This window comes from Hylobates moloch, unplaced genomic scaffold, assembly GCF_009828535.3.
Source record: "Hylobates moloch isolate HMO894 unplaced genomic scaffold, HMol_V3 SCAFFOLD_10, whole genome shotgun sequence".
Taxonomy (NCBI): domain Eukaryota; kingdom Metazoa; phylum Chordata; class Mammalia; order Primates; family Hylobatidae; genus Hylobates; species Hylobates moloch.
In genome coordinates, this window is record NW_026652285.1 from 89,405,410 (window position 1) to 89,420,311 (window position 14,902).

Genomic DNA, 14,902 nt, shown 5'->3' on the forward strand with positions numbered 1-14,902 from the left:
AATATCACACTACAAGTTACGTCGTGAGGCCAGGATTCCAATCCAGGCAGTTCTGTCCCAGAGTCAACATTCTTGTTTTGGGTTTTAGCCTTTTTATTTTGAAAGAATTATAGACTCACAGGAAGTTGCAAATTTAGTAGAGAGCTCTTGTGTATTCTTCACTCAGCTTCCCCCCATGTCAACATTTTTCATAACTATAATAAAATAATGAATACCAGGACATTAACCATGATTCAATACTATTAACTAAACCACAGACCTTATACAAGTTTCACAAATGATGCCTCTTCCAGCTTATGGTAGCTCTTGGTTTTCCTTGCCTTGGGCTACATAATGCTCATTTCTCCCTCTGACTTCATACCATCTTCCCCTGTGCCTTCTCTTCCATGTGTCTCTCATAAGGACTAATTTTTTTTAATTTTTTTCACTAATGTCCTTGTTTCTCTACTAACGTTTTTGTTTTGGTCCAGGATCCCACATTGCATTTAGTTGTCATGTGTCCCTAGTTTCCTCCAATTTGTGACAATTACTGTTTTCCTTGTTGTTGTTTTTGTTGTTTATGATCTTAACACTTTTGACCATTGCTTGTGAATTATTTTGTAGAATGCCCATCACTGGGTTTGTCAATATTTTTTCATGATTAGAATGGTTATACATTTTTGGCAAGAAAACCACAGAAATGACATTGTCCTTATCAGTGCATTATTTCAGTGGATTCATAACGTCAATGTGTCTGATGAGCGAGGATGTTAATTTTGATGACTTGGTCAAGGTGGTGTGGTCAGTTGAATAGTGGGTCCCAGAAAGATATGCCCACACTCTAATCCCTGGAGTTTGTGAATGTTACCCTATTTGGGAAAAAAGGGTCTTTGCAGATGTAATTAAGTAAAATATCTTATGTATAACAATCTGAGTTATCAAGGTGAACCCTAAATCCAGTGACATGCATCCTAATGAGAAGTGCATGGGAGAAAAGACACAGGAGAATGTGGTATGGAGGCGGACGTAGAAATTAGCGTTCCATAGCCCAAGCCAAGGAAAACCAAGAGCTACCATAAGCTGGAAGAGGCAAGACAGGATTCTCCCTTAGAGCCCCAGGGAGAGGGTGGCCCTGCCAACACCATGATTTGACTTCTGGCCTCCAAAACTGTGACAGAATAAATTTTTGTTGTCTTAAGCTTCTTAAATTGTGGTAATTTGTCATAGCAGGCTTAGGAAGCAAATACAAGTGGTATCGGCCAGATTTCTCCACTGTAAATTCACTATTTTCCTTTTGTAATTAATAAATGTCTTGGCGGGGGATACTTTGAGACTCCGCAAATACCCTATTTCTTCTCAAAATGTCACCATTAATTTTAGTATACATCGGTGGATTTTGTCAGTAGTAATTATTACAGTGGTGATTGCCTAATGGTGATTTTCTGTTTCCCTCTTTCCTTCTACATTTATTAATTGGAATTCTACTGTAAGAAAGAGCAATCTTTTCTGCCCCATTTATTTATTTAGTCAATTATTTATATCAGTATTTTAAAGTCAATATTCTTAATAACCTCCCAACATAGCTCAAAGGATGTTGGTGAAGGCCAAGAACGATAACAGAGTAGGAAGAATATTTCTAGAGGCCAAAGGAGAGGAAAGGGACCTTCTCTGGGCACCCTGCCGATGCTTCATGAGCCTCTTATCACTTATTTCTCCCCTCGGCCCCATAAATGTGGATCTCTCGCCTCATTTATAGCTCAGGAGAAAGTGAGGTTCAGAAAGGTTCAGTAATGTGCCAAAGGACACACAGCAGTAAGGGAAAGAATCACAGTTTAAGTCCTCATCTGTCTTGTCTCCAAAACCACATGATTCCCACCAAATCAAGCTGTCTTCTGAAGACTGGGAAGGAGGGAGAAAGAGGGATTAATTGAAGGGAGAGGCAGAAGTTCCAATACATCCAAATCAAAGCTCACTTTCCATTTTTACTGTGGGCTTATTTGGGGCATATGAGAAACAGAGTAAACAGCGTGAACCTCACTGCAAATATGCACACAGCATTCATTTTGTATTGTTGTTAAAACACCACACAAAAGCCCCAGGTTCTTGAAGGGGAGGAAAATGTAGAACAGGAGGCCGGGGCGGAGGAAGTTGGGAATGGTCACCAAGGGGACACACGCCCTGACTCTCTTGCCAACCTGTCCACCCCTCCCCATTTTGCTTCCCTGCAGTCTCTGGATCTCCCCTCTCCTTCCCTTCTCCCAGACTCCCTGTTGCAATCCAGTCCACCCTGCCCTGCTGTGGCCTCTTCTCAGATCCACAGTGCTGGGTGCCCCTCTCTCCAGCCCTCTCATCTCTGCTGGATGCTCTCTGGGCCTGACTGCCTCCTCAGCCTCAGATCACCCTGATTGCCCGCCCTTCACTCCATCTACCTTGCTACCCAACTCCCAGCCCTTTCTTGAGGCTGAGTTCCATCTGCTTCTCTTACTTGCTTTCTGTCTGTCTCTTTTCCTGTTCCCTTCTCTCTGTATCACTTCCTCCATGCTTTTTATTCTCTGTTTCATTTTCCCCCATCTCTTCTTTTATTGCTAAATCCCTTTCTGTCTGTTCTTGCCAATTTTCCTTTATTTTTCTATGTCTCTCCCATCCTTGGTGCCCCATTCTCTCAGTTTCTTCTTTCTCTCCATCTCTGGTAATTTCAATATACCTAGTATAGAATAGTTTCTCAATCAACATGGGTTGGATGTTTCTGTCTGTATTTTCTTCTGCTTCCCTCTGTCCATATAGCCATAGCTATAGCTATACACTTTCTTATTCTGCATTCTGCTTTGGTCAGGAGGTTCAGTGGAACTGCCTTCAGGCCCTTTTCCTGAGCTGCCTCTTGCCATCTCCAGGATACACTTGTCAAACTTTTCCATCTGGGCTTGATCATTGGCCCACACTAATGGGACAGGGATGAAGAACATACATTCTCCAGCTTCATTTTCCCCATCTATAACATGAAGGTGGGGTATATTCTATTGCTGTGGCAATTGCTTGCATGTGCACTCCCTGTAAAAGAATTGCACGCTCCTGCCATTGGCTCTGGGCTTGGCCATGTGATGTGCTTTGGCCGATAGAATGTGAGAGAACCCACATCTGAGCATCAGTTTCAAGAGGCATCCTAGATTTTTGCCAGCTATCTTGCTCATTCCCTCTGCCATGAAAACCAAATGTTTCAAACTGGTGCTCCCCTTCAGCCAAAGTACCAGAAGGAGGAGACAAGCAGAGCTGAGCCTGTGGTGACTGCAGCTGCTGATGTGTAAGGTGCATGAGAAGTAAACCATGGTGTGGCCAAGGCACTGAGATTTAGAGTGGTTTGTTTGCCGAATAAACAAGCAAGAGCTGACTAGCCTGGAATAGTTGGATTCTGTGAGGTCTAAGGTGTTTTCGGCTCCAAGATCCCACAACATTTCATACTTCTACTGTTTTTTTGGAAACTCTTGCTAAATGCTTTCATGTGCATTAAGTTAGATGTTATGATTTTAATTTTATTTCCATTTTGCAAATGATCACACAAGAAACTCAGAGAGGTGAGATGACTAGCCTGCATTTCTATAGCTGGTATGTGGTAGTCTAAGCTTGAAACCAGGCCTCCTGAAGCCAAATTCCATGCTCATTCCACTTTGCTATGGTGCATCTCTAAATGTTGTGAAAAATAAGCATTTCCTATATTTCCTATACATGGAAGCTATGGCTTATTTTCCTACTTTGCCCATAGGCCTAGCTAGAGACTCTGCAGGCTTTTAGTGAAACCACATTGTTGAAGCAAGTCAAGACCAAGCCACAAGGTTCATGTGACTTAAAATTTTAAAGTATTTTTTAAGGCCTATACTTACAACATTAAAAGTTCTACTTTCTGGAAAAAAAAAAAAAGTGAATGATACTCATGGGGTATGGCCCACTTATGTAAAAAAGTACTTGGGATATTTGTGTTACAAAACTTCATCATACCTTGGCAATTGATATAAGCTTGGTATCTTCATTTTTAGATGGGTACAGTGAGGCTAAGGAGGGGATGTGACTTGCATAAGCTCATGGAGCATATTGGTGGCACAGCAGAGACACATAACTATTTGTGCTGTGTGTATTACATGGTTTTTCCACTACTAGATGTTTGCCATCCTCACATTTTAAATAGTCCCTCTCAGGATCTGTTTTCCTTACTACTCTGCCTTTTCTCTGAAAAGCATTTGGGAATCACAGTCTGTAACAGCTTGGCTTCTCCTACCCTAGTTGTCCTGAGTGACCTTCAGTGATATTACTTATAAATAACATGGTGGCAGTATTAGGTTGATGCAAAAGTAACTGTGGTTTTTGTCATCGAAAGTAATGGTATTTCTCAAAGTTTCACCATTAATTTTAGTATACACTGGTGGATCTTGTCAGTGGTGGTATTACTTTCAATGGCAAAAACCACAGTTACTTTTGCACCAACCTAAATATTTATTGTTTTCAGTTGAATTGGGTCCTCCAAAAGCAATATGTTAGGCTCCTAACCCTCAGTACTTCAGAATGTGGCCTTATTTGAAGACAGGGTATTCATAAAGGCAATCAACTTTTAAGTGAGGTTGTTAGGGTGGGACCCAGTCAGAGTGCAGTGGCATGATCTCAGCTCACTGCAACCTCCATCTCCCAGGCTCAAGTGATCCTCCCACCTCAGCCTCATGAGTAGCTAGGACCACAGGCTCACACCACCAAGGCCAACTAATTTTTTGTATTTTTGCTATAGACAGGGTTTCACCATGTTACCCAGGCTGGTCTCAAACTCCTGAGCTCAGGTGATAACACCCATCTCGGCCTTTCAAAGCGGTAGGATTACAGGCTTGAGCCACCGCACCTGGCCTCTGGTGTCCTCATAAAAGGGGGAGAATTGGGGCATAGAGACAGACATCACATGGGCAGAATGCCATGTGAAGATAGAGTTCTGCTGCCATAAGCCAAGGCACTACCAGAACCTAGAAGGAAAGCCTGGAGCAGATCTTTCCCTGGTGCCTTCAGAGGGTGCATGGTCTTGCAGATATCTTGATTTTAAACTTCCGGCCTCCAGGATTGTGAGATAATAAATGTCTGTCGTTTAAGCCACTCAGTTTGTGGTACTTTGTTATTGCAGCCTAGGAAGCTAATGCACTTGTAAGTAGCAGAGTAATGACATTTATAGAACCAGGGCTGTGTGTCAGGCTCCAGCATATGTGCTTTATATCTATCATCTCTGATGATTCTCACAACAGCCCCTCTTTAGATAGGTAATTCCATCAGAGAAAATGCATGCTCAAATCCCACTACTACTAAGTCAGTTATGGAGCCATAATGTGAACCTCAGAACACACAGAGTCACAGGTCTTACAAGTTAGTTATACTCTCTGTGCTTATTTTCTCAACAGTAGAGCAGGAGTAATAATAATACATATTGAGATTACTGTAAGAATTTAATGAGTTAAATACATGTCAAGTACAATCACACTAAGCACTGTAAAAGTGCTTGTTAGCATTATTATTTTAAGATTCTTCAATGTCTTGATTACTCAGTTATTATTTCTACTCAGTTACTGTTTCTCTTAAGATATGGCCCCAAAAATAAACACAATATTTCAGTTCTCATCCAGTACCTCTAGAATTATTTGTTCAGAAACCTAGCCTTTTATTAATTCAACTTAAAATATAAGACCACTTTTAGCAATGAGACCCCATAGTTGGCTCAATCTGAGCTGGTGGCTGATTTTGTAAACAGCTTTTTTCTCTCTCTCTTTTTTTTTTTTTTTTTTTTTTTCTAGCAGATAGGATTTTCATTGCTAGATTTAATAGGCAGGTAAACCATTACATGATTGAATGATTAAATCAATGAATGAAGGAATATGCTATGAATGAAAAAATGTCATGGTTGGAGCAATGATGTAAAGCCATCTTTTACAGAAATCTTTAAAAAGTATTATCCCAATATCACACCGATCCTCTAAACAAAGCTACTGAATAAGAATGGTAATAATAATTTCTTAGATTTGTGTGACATTTTATATTCCTCAAAGTATTATTCTATGTTATTATATCACAGAGTCATAGATCATCTAAATTGGAGGCAACTACAATAGTCATCTAATTTAACTATTATTCCTCTCTAAACCCCAGTGACTTTGCCTGCACAAACTCACGGAGAAGAAACCCACAACTTCTTGATTCAGCCTACTCCACTGATGGATAGCTCAGACACTTTGAAGGATTTGTCCTGTCGTGCATGAGAATTTTGTCCCATTGGAATCCTCCCTCATTGGGGGCCAGCAATATAAATCCGTGGCATTTTCTTCGGGATGATCCTTTTCAGAGAAACATGCCCTCAAAATTCTTTTCTTCTTCTACATCAAACCAAACATTTCTTTTCATCCCCTTTCTCAAAATATTTTGTCACCACAAAGACAAAAGGGAAAAAACAAAAGCACCAAGATAAAACATATTGGTCTCAAACAGTTTCTATCTAGTAACTCTTGTGGAAATCTTTAAAACAAGACACATCACATTAAAATGAAATTATATTTCTCACTGTTAAAAAGGGGGAGAGGAGGAAAGAGGAGAATTATATGACCAACCCCCTGAACCACAAGTGATAACTATTTTTGTTGAAAGCAACTTTGATCTATGCAAAAGTGAAATATATCTTGAAATGCCAATGTGACAATGGCAATGGCAACAAAAAGCAAAATGAAAAAAACAAATAAATGCAAAAAAGAAACAAGAAGTTGTGATCACATCTGCCAGGACTTACTGCATTTCCTCATGCCTGCGTGAAGCAGGTAAACTCTTCCCACTTTTTTTTTTTTTTGAGCGGAGTCTCACTCTGTCGCCCAGACTGGAGTCCAGTGGCGTGATCTCGGCTCACTGCAAGCTCCGCTCCCGCCTGCCAGCAGGCGGATCACAAGGTCAGGAGATCAAGACCATCCTGGCTTCCCACTTTCTAAATAAGGATACCAACACTAAAAGAACCTCTTTCTCTACCCTGCAAGTTTGCATATGTAGATCACAAACTTAGCTGGCAAAGAGTTAGGGCCCATAATAGCTTGTTCTGATAAACAATTTAAAGTGCACCCCAGGATTCAAGCCATGGCTTTCCACTGACTTTGCACCTGTAGCCAAATCACTCAGCCTCCTTTAGGTTTCTTTTCTCCTATCTATAAAATGCTGGCATGAGCAACTCCTCTCCCCAACTGACAAGTTTCCAATTTCTATCAAATGTTTTGTGCACCTGGAGTGAATACTCTATAAATAACAGACATGATGACCCTCACTGTAGCTAACATTTTAATAACAGCTACTGCTTTTTGAGCACTTACTGAATGTCAGGCACTGTGCCATACAGAACTGTGCCCAAGCACACAGACTCTCAATTTGGACAGATCAGAGTTGGAATCTCAGTTTCAGCACTTATTGGTGATGCGGATGGGCAAGATGCAAAAACCCCACTAACTCCCAAGCCCTCATCTGTAAATAAGGGGCAACAACAGTACTTGTCATACAGAGGCATTGGAACAATTAGATGAAATAATAGAAGTACTGCATTTTGTGCCTGGCATAAGGTTCTCAGTGGTGGCAGTCATTATTTTCATCGTGCAGGGCATTTGTGAGTGTGATCTCATTCCGTGCCTAGAAAAATATCTCTAAGTATTGGGGAATATTATCCCAGTTTTACAAATGATGAAGGTAACTTGGCCAAGGACACAAAGGTAGTGATAGAGACATTATTCAACCTTGGAGTTGATTTCCAAGTCATAAACCCTCGTAGAATACCCATGGATTCCACATAGGGTACAGTCTTTGTAAGAATTCACTCATGAAATCTTATCATTTAAATCAACAACGGATGCATAGAGAAGGAAAATGGTGGCCTGTTATATAGATTAAGGGCACAGTCTCTCAAACCAGCTTATATAGAGTGAAAAATTGGTTTTGCCACTTAACCTTTGTGTGATCAATGTCATGTACAGAGGTATTTATTAACATTTCAGATTCCTCATGTGAGGGATAGTATCCACCTTAAGGTTTGTTGTGAGGATTGAAAGTGATAATATGCAGAGAACAAAATTTGGAACACTGCCTGGCATATAGTAAATACTCAAAATAAATGTCAGGTATTATGATTATTTCTTTAGATCAGACAGCGAAATAGCAGCAAATATAAGACTAAAGCCAATGTCTTTTTACTCCTAAGTTGGAGTCCTTTAAACATTGTTTCAATGATAATATTAATAACCATTTGTGACCATGCACTCAGTATGTGCCAGCCTGGGTATTAGGCACCATTGTTTGTTTTTTTCCACTCTTTTCTCCACTCTTTTCAACAATTCTGTGAGATTGGTATGATCAGTTTTGTTTCATAGATAAGGAAACTGAGGCTCAGAAGCATGAAGGTATGTGCCTAACATAAAATTACCAGGAAGCAGGAAGGAGAAGAGACTCTATTCAGAGCCAGGTCTGTGGAATTCCAACGTTCTGCTTTTTTCTCTGCATCCTGCCACCCACACAGCTGAGGAGCTGAGGAGGGCATGCTGAAGCTGGGGCAGAGGACAAGAGGAGATGACTGTTTATTCTCACTTTTTGGACTGGGTTCAGAGTACCTCCTTGCTGCATCACCTTTTGCGATATTAATATTCAGATGATGCAACCTTTGGGACAAGGTAGATGCTCGACTCTAGCTTTCACAAGCCTACAGAGCATGATGGCTCCACCCCAGGAGGCATGGACTGTAGCAGGTTCCAGTGGCTGAATGGGAGCTGGTTTCCCTGCATGGGTGAGCAGGATGTTTGTGCTGACAAAATGGGATGGAGTGCATAGACCCTAGCCTCCAGACTTCTTTGAGATCTGACTAGAAGATTTGGGTCTTCTCACAAATCACCTTGGATCTTCACCAAAGATGAAAACAATAGTGTATCCAGCAGAGTCAGGGCCATGATGTCATGAATTGCCAAACACAAGTTTTAATCCTGGGGAAATCCTGGTCCCAGAACTGCCTTTTTGTTAGCCCAGGAGGCTTAGGCAAATCAATTAAACTCATGAATCTCAGATTTCTCAATTGTGAAATGGGGAGACGGATCCCAGACATCTTAAATGTAAACACTCTTTTTGTTCTTGCTGCATTGTCTGCGGCCAGAATGACAAGGGTAGAGTCTGAGCCACAGAGAGGCCTGACCTCCAGGCCAAGCCCTGCTGACTGACTGAGGGATCTTAGACAAGTCCTAGCCTGTCCCAGACCTCAGTATCCAACTACGGAATAAAAGGGTATAATAAATCAGCACATCTCAAGTTTTTCAACTAAACTGCCCCTATTAACAAAAACAAATACCCTTAAGTGCAAAGCTCCTCTGATCTGAGGGCTTGTTGTGTCTATATAACTGTTAGTATAATCCCTGCTCTATAAATGACAAAAACAAGACAAAGGGCTCATACCCTAGTTCAGTGTCAGACAGAGACCTCAAGTCTGTGCTCCAAGTCTGTGCTTATGACTGTCTTCCCACCTCTAGAGAGAGCAGTGTTCTTGGCATGCCCCACCTCTAAGAGGCAGAACACCTTTGGATTCAGTGTCTCCAAGACATGACTCTGTTCCATGAGGGGAGGGCAGGGACAGGAGAGATCCAGATTATAGAGCCCTGAATGGGGGAAGGAACTTTGAACCACACAGTGGTAGCCTTGGGCCACTTTGGCTCATGGGCAGGGAGGGTCTGGAGTGTGCCAGCTTCCACGTTACCTACTCTGCCAGCCAAATCTTGAACTACAGAGAATTTCAGTGACATTTGGGTCTTATTGAATTATTATTTCAAAGCTGAACTTACTGAGCAAAAGGGAAAGTTGAGGAAAACCTACTATCCTGGGGAGAAAGTCTGATTCAGTGAAACTAACACTGGGCCTGGAGGCAAAAAAGACACATTGGAGGCTCATTTATAATTGAGATAATACTATCTAGGTTACTGGGTTACAAGAAGGATACATGTAAGTAAATGTGCTGAAATACAGAAAATGTTTAATGAACATTGGTCAAAACTGAGTCTCACTCTCAAATGTTAAAGGAAGAAGAGCATTCACACCCCTCAGCCTCTTCCTAACATTAGATGGTGTCCCACACCCCATGAGGAACTCAGCAAGTGCCCTGAGATGATGCTTACAAATTTGCACCCCAAACTTAGCATGCAGGCACCCACTTGCTTGGTGTGAGGCTGCATCATTTGCTAAATATACATATGGAAAAAGTCTATCACACTCATTCCATGAATAACACAAAGGCCTTGATTTGTTCCTCCACGTGATGAGCATGCGTAAGGTCCAAAATTAACATTGCTGTCTGGCTGGGGAGTGTATGTGTTTTTCCAAAAAGAGAAAACTTCTAAGATCTTACTCAGCCCTAATCAGAATGTCTAATGCACAGTGTTCGTTGAAGAGAAACGAGAAAGAGACTAAAACCAAAGGTCTGCTCCATTGTAGAGTCTCAAAAAATACTGCTGATTGTTAAATTGAAGGAAGAAATGAGGGGTGAGAGGTAGCTCTGCTTTGCTGAGTGGCTTTATGCCAATCACCTCACCCCTCTGGGCCATACCCTCCTCATATGTATGTTGGAGATACCATTTCCTAACCTCGGGTATCTGGCAGAGCAGTACTAAAGAAGAAAAGGAGAAGAAAATGTAAGAGTGGCTTTGAGGAATATAAAGCACCAGAAAGATGTCAAGTTTCTTCCTGAGCCCATTAGACCCTGTGCTTTCTACATACTGGATTTATTTTCTGGTTTTGTTTTTCTATCTACCATGCAATGCCAATAAATATAGCTTTTTAAAGAAAGCATATAATATAAGCCTAGATACTTTTAGACTACCACTCAAGTGATTCCAGCCCTAGTAACCTTCTGGGTGGAGGTAGCAGACTCAAGAGTTCTATATCATGGGGCCAAAAGAGCTGAACAGCCACATCCTCTCTCTGCAACCATGTGGAGGTGATTCGCTAGACCTCATCCATTCTTGGCAAGAGCACGATGAGATAATTTCCATACATGTGTCCAGTACAGTGCTTAACAAATGGTAGATACTCAAGAAATTCTTGAATTGAGAGAAAACAGGGTGTATAGGACATAGTTCAGGCTTAGTAGCCAGATATGCTTGGATTTGAACACTCAAGAGTAGCTCCATCATTCACTGGCTATGTGACCTTAGGTAAGTTTCTTTGCCCCTCTGCTACAGTATTCACAACTATAAAGAGAGTTATGGAGGGGCTTCTGTGGACCCCCAGAATGGCTACATCCAGCCCAGCTCCAAGGGCCACCATGCAGTTGTTGTGAGGGTTAAAACACCTGACATATCAAGGGCACTTAGGAAAAGGCAGCCAGTTCTGGTTTTATTCCAATTTTCTTTGTTCAGTCATTCTTGGAATGGCCAGTTGTATTCTGAATCACCAAACCTCAGCCCTCAGCAAAGCAGGCCAAGCACGTGACAGATGTTAAACAGCTATTCCCAGAGATGTCGGCCAAAAGGCCGAGGAGTTGGAGACCCTTTATTTTCTTCTCTGAAGCACAATTAATTTGTCACAGCTGACAGATGATGGATGGGTATGCATCAGTCCAAGTGACACCACAGAATCCATTTGATTTTCTGTTTCTCATTCTAACCTCTTGAGCTTGGCTCTTTCAACTGTGGACAATCCCCCACCACCTCCATCTCTCCACCCATTCCTCCCCCACACAATCCCCGACCCCAATCACATCCCCCCGTCACTCACCATCACAGAAATGTGGAGGATGTGCATCTGCTCCTCAACAATCTCCGAGGGCTCCTGGAGAGTGGGGGCGGTGGCTTGGGCCAGCTGCCCGGAGCTGCTCATGGAGACGTGGAAGTACAAGGTGCCATTCTCCAGCCACTGCTGTCTCCAGTGCACCAGCGAGATGTCCGCCGCTGTGCCAGACATCTCTGCAAGACAAGACCCGAGGCATTGGGTGAGCTGTACGCCTGGCCTTGGTGCTCCAGGGAGGAAAAGAGCCCACATAATCAGGAGCTCAGAAGGCATCCATTTTTTGCCAGGATGCCTTTCCTCACATCAAGTCTATGAGATAGGGATCATCACTTTCATTTATAGATGAGTCAACTGTGACCAAGATTCACCTAAAGTAACAGAGGAATGGAAGCAGGGTTTGCACCCACATCTGTCTGAGGCCCTTTTTAGTACATCACATGTGATCGGGTAATTCATTCTACTCTGATAGTGGAATGAAACTAAGGATAAAAGTGCTTTCATTCTTTTGTGGCTATAGAACTAGAAGAAGATGAAGGAAAGAAATCCATGAAAGGAGTGGGAGTTGAGAGTGTGGATTCTTTAGAAGCTGAGCTGGAAGTACTCGTGGCCAAACCTCGGAGCCAGGAAGGCCCAAGAGAGCATCAGCTCAGCTGAGGTAGCTCAGGGTCATCTTGCATAGGAAAGGAGCTTGTCAAGAGGGTTGCCCTGAGCGTGTTCCTCTTGCTTCCACAAGAGCAGCTCCATTTTTTGTAAGGTATATACTGCACTCCCAAGGAAGGAAATGTTGGCACAAAGTTTCCTTGGCTTAAAAATACTGGCAAAGCTACTGCCCCATCCCGACGTTCTCATATAGCCGGTGAGGAGTGAGGATTTTCTAGTAAATTGTAAAATTCAATCTCCCGACTTGAAGTTTCTAACTCTTATCTCTATGCTGATTTTCCTTCTGTAAATACTTTTAAAGTGATTATCATTTGAATAGTATTTTTGTTCAATGTATCACACCTTTTTATTAGTAAAAAAGGGTCATGGCATAAGGTGCTGAAAGTGTCATTGCAAGGGGATTGTACAATTGTTCCAAAGTCCCCTTGACTAAAGGGGTGTGTGCATGCAAATGTCCTAGAAAGACAAGGCCTATCAGTGAATCTTATGCATGAATACAAGGGAAGGGTGGTGGAGTTCTTGGAGGATTATTAGGTCTGCATTCAAGGGAGATAAATGGGAGACAAATAGCCTTTATAGTGTCTATCAGTAGACAAGTAGTCTTAGTAGTGTTGGAGGCTTAGAACCTTGACCCCTCCCTCCTGAGACAGCTATGACCTTGAGGCAGTATTCCTCCAGTCTCCAAAGACCTCGAGTGCATTCACATACACACACAAACACACACACACGAGGAGGACTGATGGGCAAGCTGAGTTACAGCCACTTATCCAATCAGTTCTCTCCATGTCCCACTGCAGCACCCATCATATCTGATGACACGGAATGAAAAAGAATCATCTTGAAAAGACGAGGAGATGATACTACCAAATCACTTACTCATCACCCAATTCCACTGAATTATTCTTATATCACCCATGCCCAATAGACTCTCCCTCCTTGAGGTTCACAATCAAAAATCCTTAGGAGAAGAGTGTTTAGCACTTAATAAGGGCTAATAAATGGTAGCTATGAATTTTTAAGTTAGATATTGATTTATCATCATCATCATCATTATTGATAGGAACAGGATCTAATTCATCCTTCAGCTGCTCTGAAAAAAATAAAAATCAAAAATGGTGAGCCATCCTTGACAGCTTGCTCTCTCTCCCATTCCTCATTCAGTTCATCAGGAAATCCTTCCAAAGCTATCCAACATTCAACCCTTTCCAGTCCCTCTACCTCAGCCACATGGGACAAGGCGTTATGCTCTCCTGCCTGGCTTACTGCAAGGGCTTCTTAACTTGACTATCTTCTTCCACTCTTGTCCATTCTATTCTCAACCAGGAGCCAGAAGAATCCTGCCAAGCAAAAGTCATCTCACATCACTAAGCCCTCCATTTACAGTCTTTCCATGGCCTCCTAACTCATTCCAAGTAAAAGACAAAGTGGTGAGAACATAGTAAGCTATTAGGCCAAGTGAACACATGCTTGGGCTTCCCTTGCAGCTAGAAGAGTTGAACCAGCCTTGAGATAATCACAAAGGTTTGTCAGTGCTTAGAGCACAAGCCCCAAAAGGCCCTGAGAACCCATTGTGGTGCCCAGTGGGAGGGACTGGCTGGGTGATCAATTTGAGCAGTAGGTCTCCTCTCAGCACCTTCTCTTCGTCCCAGGCTGGGGTGATCTGCTGCCCCACTGACCCCCTCCCAGCCTCAGCACCCGAGGCCTTGGCAGTAGCTTCCCTGGCAGACAGCCAGCTGGGCCAAGGCAAGGTGAAGACATTATGGTAAATGGTCTGGCTCATTTTTCTCTCAGTGCATCAAAGCCCAAAACCAGAGGTCCAGGGAACCCAAGGCTGAGAGCTGCACTAGAAATAGCAATGTCTAATTCAGTAGTTCCATGTGCTGCTGGCTAGGCAGGCACTCCATGTGCTGAGTGTCCCTGGAATGGCATCAGAAGAAAGCCCCAAGGTAGGCTACATCTTGTTGACACAGCCTGGCATAGATGAAGGCAGAGTGAACAGAGGGATGCTTGTGGAAATCTGAGCTCCTCACTCCTAGCGCTGTCTCCAGCCTGTGCCTGAAACCCCACTATTAAAGAGGCTTCCTCTTTCCACGTTCAGATGAGAAAGCAGAGGGTCGCAGAAGGTTAGTGGCTTGTTGAAGTTCACTGGTGAATTTGTACCTAGCTAGAGCCAGTGGATTTCCAGTCTGTGCAATTTCTACTATGCCAGTTGCACTTACATCTCCTTTTTCTTGACTAAATTAGCCCATGAACCAAAACTAGATTGAGCTCTTTGTTTGCTATAGCGATGAGTGCACAGTCAGCAGACAGTAAACGTTAAATGATAATAACAGTGTGTGAAACACAGTAAATATTGAATCACAGAGAATAACTCTGGACTTACTTTATTACAAAGAAAAGAAACTGTTGTTGGAGAGGAGAGAGGAGGGGTATGAAATGTTAAAGGGAAAAATGCTTTAGCAGAAGTGGAAGG

General features: G+C 42.5%; 1 protein-coding gene across 4 annotated transcripts in view; it reads right to left on the reverse strand.

Moving 5' to 3' along the window:
* The window catches only part of ASTN2 (astrotactin 2), a 1,008,266-nt gene that overhangs the window by 866,179 nt on the left and 127,185 nt on the right, over positions 1 to 14,902 (reverse strand). For all 4 annotated transcript variants that reach the window (XM_032164975.2, XM_032164974.2, XM_032164972.2 and 1 more), the window contains exon 2: positions 11,758 to 11,945. In XM_032164975.2, the coding sequence (XP_032020866.1) occupies positions 11,758 to 11,945 (188 nt within the window). The remainder of the gene's footprint in view (positions 1 to 11,757; positions 11,946 to 14,902) is intronic.